The sequence below is a fragment of the Electrophorus electricus genome, chromosome 26 (genome assembly GCF_041902795.1).
Source record: "Electrophorus electricus isolate QZ-2024a chromosome 26, ASM4190279v1, whole genome shotgun sequence".
Taxonomy (NCBI): domain Eukaryota; kingdom Metazoa; phylum Chordata; class Actinopteri; order Gymnotiformes; family Gymnotidae; genus Electrophorus; species Electrophorus electricus.
Window position 1 is genome coordinate 3,659,293 of NC_137522.1, and position 16,775 is coordinate 3,676,067.

General features: G+C 43.6%; 2 protein-coding genes across 4 annotated transcripts in view; both read right to left on the reverse strand.

The window, feature by feature from the left end:
• The window catches only part of wdr18 (WD repeat domain 18), a 34,292-nt gene extending 22,073 nt beyond the window's left edge, over positions 1 to 12,219 (reverse strand). For both annotated transcript variants that reach the window (XR_014120111.1, XM_035523305.2), the window contains exons 1-5: positions 11,978 to 12,219; positions 10,256 to 10,366; positions 9,720 to 9,853; positions 6,130 to 6,271; positions 973 to 1,116 (exon numbers count right to left, since the gene is read on the reverse strand). Coding sequence is in view for 1 of the 2 variants with exons in the window: in XM_035523305.2 (XP_035379198.1) it covers positions 973 to 1,116; positions 6,130 to 6,271; positions 9,720 to 9,853; positions 10,256 to 10,366; positions 11,978 to 12,187 (741 nt within the window). In the remaining variant the exon portion in view is untranslated. The remainder of the gene's footprint in view (positions 1 to 972; positions 1,117 to 6,129; positions 6,272 to 9,719; positions 9,854 to 10,255; positions 10,367 to 11,977) is intronic.
• A 485-nt stretch (positions 12,220 to 12,704) lies between these two features.
• On the reverse strand, positions 12,705 to 16,775 carry si:ch211-1a19.3 (uncharacterized). 2 transcript variants are annotated; one of them, XM_027006936.3, is made up of 5 exons: positions 16,154 to 16,775; positions 15,262 to 15,358; positions 14,143 to 14,296; positions 13,848 to 13,963; positions 12,705 to 13,685 (listed from the first exon to the last, which is right to left on the reverse strand). In XM_027006936.3, coding segments are annotated over exons 1-5 (645 nt in total). In that variant the 5' UTR covers positions 16,430 to 16,775; the 3' UTR covers positions 12,705 to 13,683. The 2 variants fall into 2 exon arrangements, with proteins under 2 accessions (XP_026862737.2, XP_026862736.2); XM_027006935.3 differs by having other exon boundaries at positions 16,109 to 16,759.

Here is a 16,775-nt window from a genome sequence, read left to right on the forward strand (position 1 = left end):
GGACCACCCACACTGCAATGCCCCTCCCACTGTGTGAGGACTGCTGGGTTTGTAGAAGGTCAGGGCTGAAACTTTTTCCACATTCAGGTCATATTACATTATGCTGCATCACTCACTCACTCGCTCACTCACTCACAGAGACAGAGAGAACATTCAAACTAACAGGTATGAATGAGGGATCCTGCATTTGTAATGACCTTGCGGTATCAAGGCAACAAATCAGGTCGACTTTGGCTAGTGCAAGCGGAGATGACCACACTATAACGTAACCTACAGCAGACAGCACTGCTCCTCAAATCCAAATGGATCTTCTCATCTGAGAAGATCTTTAATATGATCTTTCTCTGAAAAAGTGACGCAGGTCGAGGCCACACCATTGTACTCTGTGCCACACCGTTGTACTGTGGGCCGTTTTGCCCAAACTCTAATCTGACATGAATCTCATCACACCTGACTGGGAGGTAAACAAAACAAAACCCAACTTCCACCGAGCTCTTCTACAGGCCTGCCCCACCCACCCCACAGCCCAGTCCATCACGTGCCGCCAGGGGGTCGATCTAGAGGAGCCATCAGCTTAAGTACTGCTGGTTTCCTGTAACAAACCAGACAGCAGCCAAGACTATGGCGAGGAAGATGAGTCCACGAGAAAGCCGAACGAGGAACGTGGATTTGAGGACGGTTGTCCTGACAGGATATATGCGCGTGCAGCGAAACGCGGCGAAGCGGCGATTAAGCCGAGGAGGTTGGCTGCGCTCGGAGGATGGAGGTGGAGACGAACCCCACCACGATCCCTGGTAGCACAACAACCCACACAGCTTTAGGTGAGATTTAAGAGACTTCATCTTGCTGGTTCTCGTTATCCCACCAGCAGTGCTACAGGGCTTCAGTTATATATTTATATATTTAAATATAACGTGCTGATGGTATCCCGGCTCATGGAGAATGCTGAAGTAATGAGGAAACCCATCTTACCGTGCTGCATAGGGACACCTGAAAGATACTTCCATCACTTCCTCCACAGAACAGGAAGTATTCGCAGGGGTCAAGGGTCACCGACATAATGCTGACATCAAAGAGGACTGACAGAAGCATCTCTCCAGAGGAAATTTCCCATAGCTGTAAGAACACACACACAAGGAAAGGCATGGTGATGTTTTCAGGTGCATGATACCATCTTTTCTACTTTAACATTTGATGTACTTATACAATAAATAAAATGACCTGCTGCCATTTTTTCATTTTATTGGCAAAGCTGATTGTGGCAAAGAGCGCAACGCTGGTGTAGTGATTGAGTTTGTCAGTGGTAGAAAAGAAATATAAATCCACCCAAAACAACAAACCATCCCAACTTCCACATATATACCAGGGAGGAAACCCCACATTCCTCCCCTCTCACAGCACTAAGAGCACTGGACTGTAACGGTGAGGACCATAAAAATCCGTCTGCTCAGCATCTGACAGTTCTGCTCCAGCTTTCAAATTAATGACTTGCCAGAACAAATTATTTAGGGGCGATAATACATTTGCCAAAAAGTTGATGCCTTGAGCCAATACAATATAGCCTTAGAAGAAACTGCTGAGCAAGGAGTTTTAAAACCCTACATGAGGAAGGGGACTTCTCTCGCAGAGGTCCAGGTGAGGCCATTCATCCTCCATTAATCCAACTTGCAGACAACCTTTTTGCAGCCAAGGAATGGCTTGCAGTTACCTCATCGTTGTTATTTGAAAGAAATGTAACCTTTTTAGACATGTGTATAATATAGTAAGTTCAATAAGTGAACACAGTTAAAAACGATTGTCCTGGTAGGACGGTTGCCCTCTGTTACCCATTTGCATTCGGAAGGGCGCGTCTGACTAAGGGCAAAGGTTGGGACTCTGAGATCAGCATCTGGGAGCAGTGTGTCCTTGGTGAATAGTTTTTTTTAGAAGCGAGCTGTAGGGAGCGGACAGCGATACGGCATTGCCCACCCTGGCTTCCCTCTACAGAGCAGGAGATGGATGTGCCATCATAAAGGAGACAAACTGACCATAAAATAAAGCTGAGATTGGACCAATAATTGGGCAGAATCAGTGTGACGACCCCGTCATAAAGCAAAAGTGCTGAAGCTGAGAAGAATTGAAGCGGCTCGTCCTTGGGAAGGGTGCGCACACCCATGTTCCGCACAGGCCACACACACACGCGCCCGCAAGCACATGCGCCGCACACACGCACACGCACACACACGCAGCACTTTTAAGAGAAGTATAGGAGGGTTTTTAAATCTGTGTTTTTATTTAGAGTTCAAGTTTCTTTTCCTAAAAAAAAACATTAAAAAAAAAAAAAAGCGCAAAATGCGTTTAGGGAAGAGATTTAAAGTGGTTGCGTCTGGTGAGTCTGGTGCTACAGACAGCCATCTGTACCCTGACTATTAAGCCCAGCAGTGGTCTGACCGAGGTGACCTCCGTCCCTCACATAAGCAGCAGCTCTGTTCCCTGACTGCGGTGGGCAGGACTGTTCTCCTGCAGGGGCAGGCAGCTAGGCAACCAGTCACCACGGACACCAGGCATCAGGCTAATGACAAAACGGGCAGCACCAAGAAGGAAGCAAAGCCAAAAATGACCCAGTTGATGGATGGGAGATCCTGGCAACATCAGTCTGTGTACCACCGGAGACAAAACAAGCTGTGCCGGCCAAGGCAAAGCAAAAAAGAAACCACATTCATTAAAATGTCCACTGTTCGTGCTCAAAGGATACTACAGTATAACCAATTCAAATATTGTTTCAAATGTTACTCACATTTGTAACCTGCCAACCAGAATCGAGAAGTCACAAAGCAGAGAGACCGCATTTACAATAGCCATCACCACCACAGTTTTAAAGAACTAAGCAGCACCACACTTTCAAGTTTAATGATAATTCATGTAAAATTCATAACCAGGGACTAAGTTCAAAAGGAATGGTGAGCAAGGAGCAGATGTCTAGAGTCGCTTCTCGATCAAGAGCAATCGTGCTCGTCTGCGGGAAGACGAAGCCAGAGCAGCACGCCGACTGCCTCCCCTCCCCAGACCAGTGGGAGTGCCGTCCCTCGCTTGTGACCAGGGATTTCCCCAACTGGATCATGTCGAAAGGCAGTATACTTACAACATGCTCAATTGGCATTAAATAAAGTTATGGATTACACAAGTTACGGTGATGTGGTTTGTCGTACCACTTTGCGACAGGAAACACTGAGCCGGGAACGTTTTCTTCCTGCTGTACCTCACTGAAAGGTTGGCTTCACCCTCATGTTTAGTGTACGATCGAGCTACAGACATCGTTTCACGGCCTTTATCGCCAACATTTAGCACAGATGCGAGGGCAGAGTAGGGAAAACTGGAAAAGAGGTGGAAAAGACTCTCAAAATATTTTTTAGAAAGTCAACAGAAGCAGAGCAGGAGGAAAAGCAAGGAGTGAAGGGAGTCAGCTCATTTCATAGAGGCCATCTGAACTTCTGCACTGTTTAACATGCAAGTGAGGAGACCACGCACATCAGGGACCTGGCAGAATGTACTTCAAAAACACACACTCCATTAAAATCTGGCTCTAAAGCAGTCTGCACATGGCTGCTAACTAGGCCTCGTAGAAACACAGGTCGAATTCACTTGTACATTAAAAGACAGACTCTGTATACCAGCTATACATCAGCCCAAATTAGCCGAAGAAAGTCCATTTTGGACAGCCTAAAGACAGCCTTTAAATTGAGTTATTTTCTGGTTTAGCCTGTTTATCCCCATCCAGTTCTCAAGCCCTGCTATTCTGCCAAGACAGCACCAGAAATCTTGTCGGGTCGGGCGAGATATGCGCACACACACCGTGAGTGTTGCTGTATGGTTTTCACTTCATGTAGCATTGCTAAGTGCTTCTGCGTACTGTAGGTGCGATAAAAGCGACACTCGTGTTACCACACAGGATTGATGGTTGACCTAATGAAACGTGCCATTCACTCTCTCCACCATGTGATTTAAGACGCGAGTAGGCCACTTTATTCAAAAAGCAAAACTTGGAGCCCTGGAGGTGCCACAACCATATTCTTCCTCCACATCTTTTAAAACTGCCGAGGACAGTGCTAACTGCCCATTAGTGCAAGCACAAACATTCACGATTGGCTAGTGCCAGTGAGTGACACGGGGGTGGAGTCATGCCATCCCACCCACACACAGTGCAGTTCCATTTTGCTCCCTTGGACTCCCAGCCACAGATAGCTATGGCGCCATTGGGGCTCCAACCAGAAAACTCCCGATGATGGGGCCAGGCGCTTCTCTGCTACGCCCTGAAGGTTAGACTTTCTGAGGAAGAGTGCCATACCCCATGGTCAGCTCTGTGCCCCCTTTGAAACTGCAGCACGTAATCCCAGCCTGGTGACTGCTCCTGGGGTCACTGCCATACCGCAGGGGGCTCTGGGTAACGGTGCAGTCCTTGCCACACCGCATGACGCTCCGCCACAGCTACATGTCGTCATTCTCGACACTCCATCCGACCGGGTCATACCCACTGCTGTCCCCAAGATATGTTGAGCCCACTGTTTGGTTAACAGGTCTGATAGCTTCACCTAATCCTATCAGAGGAATGTCAATGACAAGGGAGCAATGTCCAAACAACACGTGCAACGTGTCATGAGATCTGCCAGGGCTGCATGGGTAAGCTTGAGTAAAGGAGCTTAGAGCCTCGTTCAGCAAATCATTACAGCAGACACATTCGGATTTTGGAAACGCAGCTTGCACTTGAGTAAGGGCAAGAAGTCTCAAAAATAAATATATAATGTTTTAAAAACTAGCATCATGAAATATTCTGCATCAATTTGCTTGACAGAGGGGGGTAAAAAATAAGAAAATAAACAGATATATAAAGCAGCTCAGTGTACTAGCCCAGAAACAGAGCTGGTTTCCACCAACTCGGGTAAACAAAACAAAAAACAACCCCCATACTGACGTTATTTAAGCATTTCAGCCTGTCATAGAAACGGCTAAACATCTAAGCATCCAGCTCCTAGACAGCACGCACAACGGATTAGACCTTCAGAAAAAGGCTACATCAAACCAGAGGCATGCGCACTGCAGCCAGGCCTTCCTTCAGATCACTCCCCAGGGGCCGGCACCTTAATCCAACACCGGAGTTTAAGTGAGGCCTTCATACCGACCAGTGAGAGAACACCAATATCCTCAGCCAATCACAGCAGCCTCTGGATTTATATGCATGTAGTACGGGTCTCATAGCAAGTGATGATTGGCAAAAACAAGACACCCACACACTGATGGTACACAATTTAAGTTCATGGTCCTCGTTTCTGTCCAGGACAAATGCGCTGGAGTACAGAGCCCAAAACACCTGCATTGCGCCCCGGTTAACCACTTTGTGCAGCGCAGGACCTTATTTACGGATTTTCCAGTTTCGTTTTGGTCAGGAACAGGGACTGCCAAGTCATATTTATTAAACGGCAAGGTGGATTTTACAAATTACATAAAAAAAAATAAAAATAAAAACCCGGAGGAGGATGCCGATGCCTTTGCTCTCGTTGTAAAGGAAATTAACCTATTGAACCACTTCAAAAGCACAGAGGCCTATAACGGCCCGACGAGCACTCGTTAAAGTGCGAGTACCAAGAAATGACAAAAGGTCTTCACACAACAAGAAGAGGTCCTCACATCCGGCTCTCAGCAAGGTAACGTCTCCTGTAAGCTGTAAACCTCTCCCGGTTCTTTTCCCAAACAGGTACATGCCCCATGAGCAGTTTCTGGAGTACGGCACAATATCTTTGACTGAAAATACTTCACACCACAATTTGCTTGGGCTTGATTGGATGATGGTCCCACAACAAATAAATATATCTATAAAAATGAATACATATGTATAAGCACAGATTAATAATGAATGCTCAGTTCAACACTCTGAATATACACATATCCGGTAAATAAAGTTGGGGTTTTTTTAGATTCGGAAGAACAGTCACAAAAGATGAGCCACATGCACGCAAGAGTAATATCACAGCCTAATCTTGCTCCAATACAACCTTTATTCTCTTTTCCGTTTCTCGTGCGGTTTAGGGTAAGGGTTTGAAACCGGACATTTACGGGAGACAAAGCGTGACTACACCGGGATGCGAGGGCCTTTACCTTAACTGTCTGGTCCAAAGAGGCAGTGGCCACTCTGGCCTGAGGTCCCATCAGGCCGCAGTGGATGTCGGTGATGGGCAGGGAGTGACAGGACAGCACGTGTCGTGGCTCGGGCACACGGGACGAATCCAGCTGCACCACACTGAAACACAAAGACGTCGCCATGTCAACCACTACAGTCCTACGAGCCCAACAGAGTTGACGGGCACTGAAGTGATCCTATAATCCCCCAATCCAATCCATCAGGCTGAACAGAAGAGAAGGCATATCTACTCTCTTCCAGAATTAGAAAATAGGAACTGATTTAGTTTGTATGCAACGTATTATTTTTATGACCTGATGTATCACTATAAAATATTATACCAACACATACAACAGGAACATACCAATATATATATTATATACTAGTTATTAGTTATTATGTATATATTATATACTAGTAAGTTAATATTGATATTATTCCGCTATTTATTATTATTTGACCGAAATACTTCTCGGTCTTATTTTATGCATCAGCTCCGCACAAACCAATTAATAGAGCTGTGATGTGTGTACAAGGTGCGCGTCAGTTAGTTGAGCTCTCAGGACACAAGGAAGAGCCAGAAGTCACAGACATAACTGAAGCTTTTGTCTTGATTCAGTTTGAACACAAGATCCATTGACATTAAACGGGGGGGGGGGGGGGGGGGGACACACACAACAACAAGACAGCAGAACCAGACCATATCTAGGCAGCAGAGACAGAGAAGTGAGCCAGGGACGATAGAGGCGTGGGGAGGAGGTGAGATCGGCTACAGACAGACGTGCAGATAAGCGAGATGAGAAAGACCCGAGCCCTTATTCTGTCAAGCTCACAATGCGAGGCTACACCTCTGGCCAAGCCAAGCTGTCTGCTGCTGGAACAACTGTGAGGAAAGTCACCGTGTCTGATGCGAGAGCAGGGGGGGGAAAACGAAGCCTCCACGGCCCTCCAACCCCACTCCCGTTTAACCGGTCTGTGTGACTTAAGTGCTCCCCGTTCACTCATACCAACTAAAAAGTATCGGAGCTGTTCCAGCAGTGCAGAGAGTCACCCATGGTTCATTAGACAATGGACTGCAATCTGCACTCCGCTCAACACTTGACTAATGAGCGCTCATCTCGATGTTAAAATACACGGAAGCTCAGTTCTGGCTCACTTGCGTGGGCGACAGTGTTAAATATGTTCAGAACATCCCTGAGCATGGCTATACGCAAGCCAGCTTTTCTTGGAGGGAGGCGCCAACGCAATCCATTTGCCTCCAGCCAGCTTGTCCGGGCCTTCACAGGTGAGCAGGCCATTATCCACTGCCAGCAGTGTCCGTGGTTTAAATTCTCCTCATACCCCGTGTCGCTTAATTCTTCATGCTACATTGCACTTAACATTGTCACTTAAGCAGCAAGGTCATGGCAAGCAGGGAAGCAGAGCGAACGAACTTGCTTCAAACTTCCTGACGCCGCAACCAATGGCGTAGGGGGGCTGAGTCTCTGAAGAAACGAAAGCTTCTTCACATTCACAGAGCTGGGGTTGGTGTTTTTTCCCCACAGACAAACAGAAATGCATCAGACAAAAACAAATTTGTTCTGATGTTCAGTTGTATGATCCCAACTGAATGGTTGTGTGCTTAATAAAATAAATGAGAGAGAGAGAGAGAGAGAGAGGAAAAAACCTACAATATTTCCAGCACCACTGAACTGGAAGGAAATATTGGTAGCTGTTGTATTTCTGTGCTAGTCCACCCTACTACCATCTGGATTTTAACACCAAGACCTTGTCACGCTTTGAGAATGTCACGGAGTTTTGATTCTTTGCCGCTGCCTGGCTGAGACTGCTGCCATTTACAGCTACGGGATAAAAGATGTCCGTCAACTTCCTTCAAAAAGCCACCGGATGAGTGATGCTGAATTATTTTATTTCTCTTATTGCAAGACTACACACTTTCTATTCTTCATATATTGCCCATGGTCCATCATCTATAAGTAGGAAATCTTATCATCCCACGCTATGGAACAGCAGTGTGATGTATGCATTCATTCGAAATTCAAGGGAAGTTCACACCTCGCTATACCACCGGCCTTCTCCTTTAACCTTCCGCTCATGGAAACTCCTGCGCTGAAACCCATCAGGCTTTCCCCGAGGTTCCATTAGAGTCAGGCACTTTGCAATGCCTAGTGCAAGTAAATCCCCTGAACTTCTGGTATCAATCACATTAAAACTGAATCAGAGGCGCCTGCTACTAGCTGATCCGACAGCCTGCATACGTGCACCACTCTGCCACTCAACCGTGCAGTGACCCGAGATTACAGAACATGCTTACAGTCACCACTCTATCATGTGCCTCAAAGGCAGATAGGAAACCCTACCTTAAAATTACCACACGGCTCAGGCAAGTAAGCCTACGTGCTGCAACAGGCTGCAATGAAACCTTTTCTTCTGAAATTAAAATTCTTTTTTTAAATACTCATTATTATGCAGTTAAAATGTAAAAAACACACAAAGAAGACATGCTGGCTGTCATGTTTTGAAAAGACATACACTGCCACCTTCTGGGCATACTGTGAAAGTACAACATGCTTAAATTACCAGGATCCAGCAAACAGCCTCAAGGACATTCTGGAGCATCAGTTCCACAGTACGACCCAGTGGCGGTATGCAGTGTCCAGAAGGGGTAAATAACTACTGCAGTCATTACTGTGACCTTAAGGGCAAACACCCTTTTCTCTTCAGCTATACATTTTTACACACACTCGTAATTATAATAAAGAGAGCTTGGATTTCAGGATCTTAACATTGCTGACCGATTTCCTTCCAAACATGTTTTTAAAACAGAAACAAGTTAACAATCTAAAGTCTGCAGACAATACTGATGGCAATACTCTAAATGAAACGAAACAAAACCGTAACTTTCCCACAAATACTGTGGCCACAATTGAAAATATTGTAAATAGCATTTCAAGTAAAGTGTTTTACATAAACTGTAAAAGACAAACTAACTATTGTAAGTATGCACTAAAAGTCATGAAGTGTGAGATCTAAACAATAACTCCTCCTTCCTTTGAAGTGCTTATAACTAGTAATAAAGCTCCGATACTGGAGCCTTCTTTGCATGAGGACTGTGGAACTTGGCCGCGTTTCACAGCCTAGCTCATCCAATCCCAACATCAGTATGAAGGACTCTCACATAAAAGGGCCTACAAGGAAAGAATTAACTAAAGATGAAAGATTACAGAGAATAAACAGAACAGATTACAAAGAATAAACCCAACAGATTTCACAGACTCTAACAGATCTGATCAATAGCACGAAAACCAAAAGCACCACAGCTGCCTAAGACAGAAGCACAGCAAAGGACTGCTGTAATCTCAGCAGTGTTAGCATACCAGAATAAGGCCAAGAGGAATACGACCGGACGGACGGACGGACGGACGGACGTGGATGACAAAGCACAAAAACCCACTTTTTTGTGGGGGAACTGGCTCATACTGAGTTTTGCCATCGTGAACCCATTAAGTAGCATTCAAATATGTAATGTCGTGTACATGTACTGAGGGAATAGAGATTTAAACACTACCTGGCAAGGTTCCATATGAGTGCCCGATTGTCCTTTCCTCCCGAAACAAAATGGCTGCTGTCATCCGTGAAGCGCAGGCAGCTCAGATCTTGGTAGTGCCGACTCAAAACAGCCAGCAGGTTTCCTGTTGATATCTGCAGCATGCACACACACACACAGCGAGGAAATGTCAGCTGACACCAACTAGCACTAGTACCAGCACTAGTATTTGAGAATTAACAACATGGGGGCAGCTTGTGAATTTCATTCATTTTATTCCTCTAAACCTCAGAACGTCAGACAACCTGGATGAATACTCGGGTGATGAATATTTTTAGTTGCCGTCGAACTGAGCTCCATCACTGCTGGTAATTCTTCATACTGTGCTTCATTGAAACCACACAGGCCACTCCCCCAGAGGGTGGGCTCAACCACCCGGGCCTGGGGTATTGACGCATTTGACTTCATAGATTTTTAAGTCTCGATGCAAAGACCACAGCTGTCAAAGTGGCTTAATGCCAAAAAAGTGGTGAACAGCATCTTGGCTGGTTGCTCACCTCCCACAGGTACACAGCCTCAGCAATGCCTGCCAGAACGTAGAGGCCATCGGGGGAGGCCACCAGGCAGTTCACGATCCCAGGACACACAATCTTCTGCTGCAGCTGGTCCTGCAATGGTACATGGAGCAGGAACACAAAAGTGAACAGAGGATGTCATTACTGGTTTTTTGGCAGTTTACAGCAGTGAACAAGCAAGGAAACAGCAGACCATTGACAGGTTAACTGCAAACATTTATAGCAAAGACGGAAAGTCGGAAGTGGCAGGCTCTTGCCAGCATGTCCTCTCAGAAAGACGCAGAGAGACGTTTTGTCCATTTGTTATCTAGTATCCAGTGTCCTGCCAACGAATCGGGTGTCACCCAGCAAACGAAAAAACATGATGCTTCCACAGTGAATCACTGGTCAGAGAAAGGTTTCAGGTACAAAAAGGTATTTTTTTTTACCCATTTAAGAATTAAAAAGGTTCTTTTCACCCAAATTCCTGAATTGAGCATCAAACATGTGGAGAGATGAACACTATGGTTGCAAATGAAATCATATTCAGTGATTATTTACCCGTCCTTTGCATGCACTGTGACCCTGAGGTCTGTGATGCTTGGCAGTGTGCAGCAGTTCTAATGGTGGCCAACAGGCATTAGACCACAATGCTACTCACACTATGTTTTAGCAGATGAAAGAGTTCTTTGAACCATGGATACAGGATGCATTTCTCCATTTTCTTATACAAGCTTTCTGTTTCCTGATATTCTAGTAAAGGTTTTCTATGTCCATTTCTAAATCTCTTTTGAGACACAAAAATTTAGCAATGGGTTGTGACTTTATCCAATACTGCACACGTTCTAGTTACCCAGGATGAAGCAAAAAGAAAACAAAATCAAGAAAATAAAATCTCAAATGTTACTAAATACAGCCAGTTTGGATGTAAAAGAAAATGTAGCACTTATACCACAGAAAATTTGAGTTTTAAAAATACATTTTGTGCTTTTCACCAAATGTGAAAGGCTATAACAAATTATTAATGTTATAGAGGGCCTACCCTGAAATATTTTAAATGAGTATGGACAGTCACTACTTTAACACAATTCCTTTTGTTCCATTTCAAGAGTTGTAGAAAAGAGGAAAAAAACAATAACAACCAAAAGTGCCAGACTCTGCAAACTCTCTTACACAGCTTAAACCAAGCTGTCATGTTACCTGCAGTCAAGTCTACATATTCACAATTTAACGGACTGATGGTCATTTGCCTTGTTCTGGGCCCAACTGTGCCGTGTTTGAAATTGTCCTTTTTATTAAGGACTTAAAAAGACAGTTGACAAGCCAAAACAAAACCAGGCCATTCATGAATGGGGCCAATGAAAGATTAACTTACCACAAAGTGCAGTCAGTCAGCAGGGGAATCTGGTATATACAGCCAACTTTGCAATTAACAACTTAAAATTGGCCTTATATGCATAGAACAAATTAATTGAACTCATTTAAGAGAGTACTCTGTGATCCATGTTTATAAATTAAAGTAAAACAATTGTCCAATTAGTTTCAGAGCATACTGTCATTGCATGTTTGCATTGCATAATTAGGATTTTTTAGCTGGCTAGTTAGCTTGTAAATAAAAAGATTTGTAGTAAATTAACAATTTGATGGCTCTATTCTAGTAATAATCGCTGCTGCTTAATGGATGTTATATATCCACTTTCTTGTTGTAGTTACCAGTCTCCATACCTTTCTTTGTATCTCCCACACGTTTATGAAGTTCTTGCCGAGTTGTGCTCCTAAAATGTACTCGCCGTTGAGCACGGTTAAAGACCGGGCCGACGAATTTCCTCCTCGATACGACAACACATTTGAGCCAGTGTGGAGATCGAAAACCGCACAGTTCCACATCAGTCCTGCGGAATCGGCGGACAACACAACCTCCATGGGCGCCGACATGGTGGATCCACGAAGCGCGACTTTATTTAGGAGAGGAGGGCCGTCTTTAATATCGCAATTTCCGAGCGTGCTGGATTCTGGGTAATGTGGTTGTTCAAAGCGGGCCTTTTTTTTACACGTGGGCTATACTTTCAATATATCTTATTATACCTTTTGTCACCATCGTGATACAGGATTATGGATTATGTTTGCCTCGAATTAGTTTTTACTCATAGGGCTAAATGAATTCAAAAACCTAAAGTCATCTTTAAGAAGCAGATTAAAATATGTTTAGCCTATCTGCACTGATTAAGATAGCCAAACCTTAGTATAACATTTCCTGTCTGAACCATGCCTGGGTAGAACAAGTGTCTATACATTTGTAGAAAAATATAAAAGGCAAGCTTTTAGGCTAGGTCTATGTAAATGAATAATTTTGATGTCAATAAAAATAGTAATTGCTTTTATGGAGTGTTAGGCTATATTAGAAGGAGAAATGCATTCATATTTAAATAGATGTGAGGACAAACTCAAATAATTAAAATAATGACAATTTTATTTAAAAAGGTTTAAACACACATCTAAAATAAAATGTTTCAAATAGACACATATCTGCCAATATACCTGCCCAATTGTAGTCAGCTAATTCCTTTGGCTTCTCCTGTAATTTTGCCAGTTAATATAGACTTAATCATTCAGGACCCAGGGCTTAAAATCAGCAGGATTCTGCTGGACCCTTTTTCTGGAAATATCAGTTTTTGATAGACTAGTGTCAACAGTGCGCGATTTAGGCTACTTTTTCTTTTATGTTGGAATGTCTCATGTATTGGCAGGTAGGGTAGGTCTAGACACCACATCACTGTGGTCCAATTTTACAGTTTCACAACAGTTAGCAAAATCCATGCCTCACCAATTGTCATTATTCTGGTAAGTCCAGCATTAATAAATAGCCTAAACTGTAGGCTAACAGGCATGGTATAATTCCTTTTTTTTTTTTTTTTTTAACATAAAAACCTTAATATAGAATGGATTCATACTTTTTTAAAGCTCAATTTTCAGGACCCATTAGCTAGTTCACATTTTTGCTGTAACCCAGCTCCCAGCATACCTGGAGCCTTCCAGGTATTTGATGTACTTAATGGTTTGGTCCAAGGATGCTGGGAGGTGGAACAGAGAAAAAATGTAATCATGTGGTGCATCACAGGAATTGGGTTAAATAACACTTTCTTAATTGGTTTTCATACTGCTGAAACAAGGAATAGCCTTTGGTTTTGCCATTTGGTTTGAATTAGATGAATAAGGTCAAGCTCGTTCATCGTTTCCCTTTTAAATGTAAATACATCATGTATGGGGGTGTCCTTATATGGAAAGCAGAACATTCCCATATTTTTTACAGCAGTGCATTTCCATAGAAAAATGTGTTTCAAGTCCAGGTTACATGTACACCTTTACTGGTGTCTTGAAACAGTGTTGTACTGAAATATGTACCCAATCACTTTGCCATCTCTTCATTCCCACTCTGAAAACAAAACAGAAATTACATCAGCAGAGAGGTCATGTAAAAGTTAGATATTTCAGTTAGAATATCAAACAGTTAATGCCTCAGAAACATATTTTTTATTGGGGCAAAATTAGATGTAGAGTGGTGGGATATGTCTGTTAATATCAGCTGGGTACTTACAAGGTATCAAAAATGAAACAATGCCGAGGACGATGAGTAGCGCAATGCTACTACTGGCTCCAGTGGGTCCTTCATCTTTTGGCTTAGTGGTATGACTCATTTGTTTGCACTTTGACCTACAGTTAAACGGAACACTCAGAGCTTTAGGGATTGTGATAAAGGAGAATCCTCTTGCAGTATATGTTTTTTTACATTTTGTCTGACAAATGACTTCATATATCATATATACTTCCTACTCCAGTATTGAAAACTGAAGTGAATTTATGAGGCAAATGGCATGTGAAATATCACTCACAGCTGCTTTTGTAAGTACTGCTGGTTGGTGTGGCAGGCCACGGTTTCCGTCTCCGCAGTTTGTTGAAGAATCTGAGCAGCTGCATGCAAACCTATGCAGGCCTTCAGCTTGCTGGCTGTCTGGGTCAGATTATGCTGCAGGTATTCAATCAAGTCTAAAACGAAATTGGAGACCAAATCACAACTCAATGTACAGTGCACTCCACCAACACAAAATGTTTCCCAAAAGGCTAGCAGTCAATTGCCAAACATTCATAACAACAAAAAGCAGACATTCCTTTTGGAAATATAATTCCCTTGTCTTATAAGGCAATGTCAGGGCATGTTGCTTATCAGTGCATTTGAGGCAAAGGCCTCTGTGATGTCACCACTCTATTTTAGGTAACGACAGCAACTCCTTCTATTCAGCACTATTTTGTGCTTGGCACTGATTCTGAACATGCATGAAAGTACATCTATGCTGTTCTGGCTGAGATTTTCCAAAGCAACTCAGGCTCTCCGCATTTAAAACAGTAGCCCTGAGGTAATGAGTGTGTAGGTGATTTCACTCAGCACCTGCACAGCTGTCTTTTATTCTGTAAGGGCCAGATCTCTTGTGCGCAGAGGCAAATTATTTCCTGTCATTGTTTACGTAAGGCAGGAAATCCGTTTTTATGTCGATCTTGCTGTTTGGTATGCACCTCTGTAATAATGTACTGTGACTTTAAGGGACAGAGAATGAATAGCAAGATTTTTTTAAAGCTTATACATTTAACAAACTGTCTAATGATGTTTATTTCTCATTTAGACATGATCATTTTAATCTGTTAACTCTTTGATTCAAAACTCAAATAACACTGTACACATTATTGACCACATAAGGTCAAAGAATGAACAAACTGATGTGATACTTAAAAAATGTTTTCTTCCAAAGCTAAATCCACGCACATACCATATCTCAGGACACTATAACCACAGCATTTTAGGAAAACTGCATTACCAACAAATATAGCCCAGTTATTTTCTTTGTTCTGTTGCTATGGTTAAATGAGGGCAAAGCCTCTAAGAATATCGTCACGAAGAGTGTTCCTTTCATGGCAGCGTAGGAGAGGAGGGAAAATTCTGACATGAATTTTCCTACCTTGCTGCTGAGAGACTTGTTCAGTTAGGCTGGCCTCACTGGCTTTCAGTAGTTCAGTCTCATTCTCCAGTGAAGTGATATTCGCTTTGAGAACAGACTGCAAATACACATGCACACACACAAAAATAATTAACTGAGCCACTTCACAAAGTTCATGGGTTAGTTAACAGTTGGGTACAAACTGTTTTGGCTGTGGATGCTGGTGCTGTCATGCCAGGGAGTGTCTCACTTCACATGAGCCTGCAAAGACGCACCCCTAACCCAGAGGGGTCTCTGGTTATTAGAAGCACCCTGGGATATCTGTTAGCGGACTGGGAGCTGACCAGTGCAGTCCTTTTCAACTTCAGAAGTTGAAAAACAACACCTCTGAAGAAAAACTTATCCTATACTATTACTCACAGCGACATGGGACAAGCATTTCTTCAGGTCAGGATGTTTGTTGCTGCTTACACTTTTCCAGAAGAGCTCAGCTCCAATTCTCACCCACTCCAACAAGGAGAGCTGTTTTTAATATTGCGATGTTTGATTTTCAGATTTTTACATAACTTGTACATGGTTCAGCTGCATCTGCCTGTTCTCCACTCTGGTTTGGTATGTAAATACTGTAATAATATATCTACTAACATGTCCAAATAACATGAATAACATCCATTTAAGCACCTTGTGAATGTGAATTAACCAAGGCATCCACAGATTTCAATGTTAGCTTGGGAGTGAAACGAACTTTTAAAACTACCCAAGGTGAGCATTGTGGAAAAGAGGGTCACAAAGAAGCCATAATGTCCACAAGTGAGACGGCCTTGTGGTAAATAAAGCAACATGGTAAGCCTGAGCCAGTATCACTCACATTATCCTCCAAGCAGAAATACAGGGACTCGTTATGGAGTCTCACTTGTTCCTGTAGCTGGCGTGTCCAGTTCAGCAGAAGGCTCTGGTTGGTACGGCCCTGCCACACCATGGTCTCCATAGCTCGTCGGTCCTCGTCCCATGTCAGCCTTTTCTTGTCAAACTCATCCTTGAGGGTCTGCAGCTCGGCATTGCACTGGCTTTCCCCCTTCATGTTCGGAGAGATGGCCCACACCAAGATGAGGATGAGCGAGACGATGAACCACAGGGCCAGGAAGCCGATGAGGATGCGTACCATAGGCAAGGACTTGGAGCTGGCCATCTTGACAGACGAGTTGGCAAAAGAAATAAAACAGCAAAAAAAAAGTGTTCTCCCAACTTCTGTTAGTGATGTAGTCAGAGCCAAAGATGGGTGTGTGTGTGAGGCAGCAGCCGACTGCTTCCAAAATGGGGAGGGAGGCTTTTAAAGGCTGGACCTCTCTTCAAACCTCTGCCCTCCACTGGGCAGGAAAGGGGTGTGGCTGTCCTCCTGGTGCGATGTATTCCCACGGAAACCTGTGTTTTGTAGTCTTATCAGGCAAACATATTGCCTATGCAACTGCCTTTAGCCTTTGGAAAAGAAAGTGAAAGTTGAAGACACCTTTCGTTTCCTCAGAAACAGTGTAACG

What these genes read in the sequence shown, in the direction of transcription:
- si:ch211-1a19.3 (XM_027006935.3), bottom strand. Translation starts at nt 16,429, where the DNA reads ATGGCCAGCTCCAAGTCCTTGCCTATGGTACGCATCCTCATCGGCTTC. An exon ending in ACAAGTCTCTCAGCAGCAAG is followed by an intron (nt 14,297 to 15,261) that starts GTAGGAAAATTC and finishes ATTTCGTTTTAG; the next exon opens with ACTTGATTGAATACCTGCAG. An exon ending in CAGTACTTACAAAAGCAGCT is followed by an intron (nt 13,964 to 14,142) that starts GTGAGTGATATT and finishes GTTTAACTGTAG; the next exon opens with GTCAAAGTGCAAACAAATGA.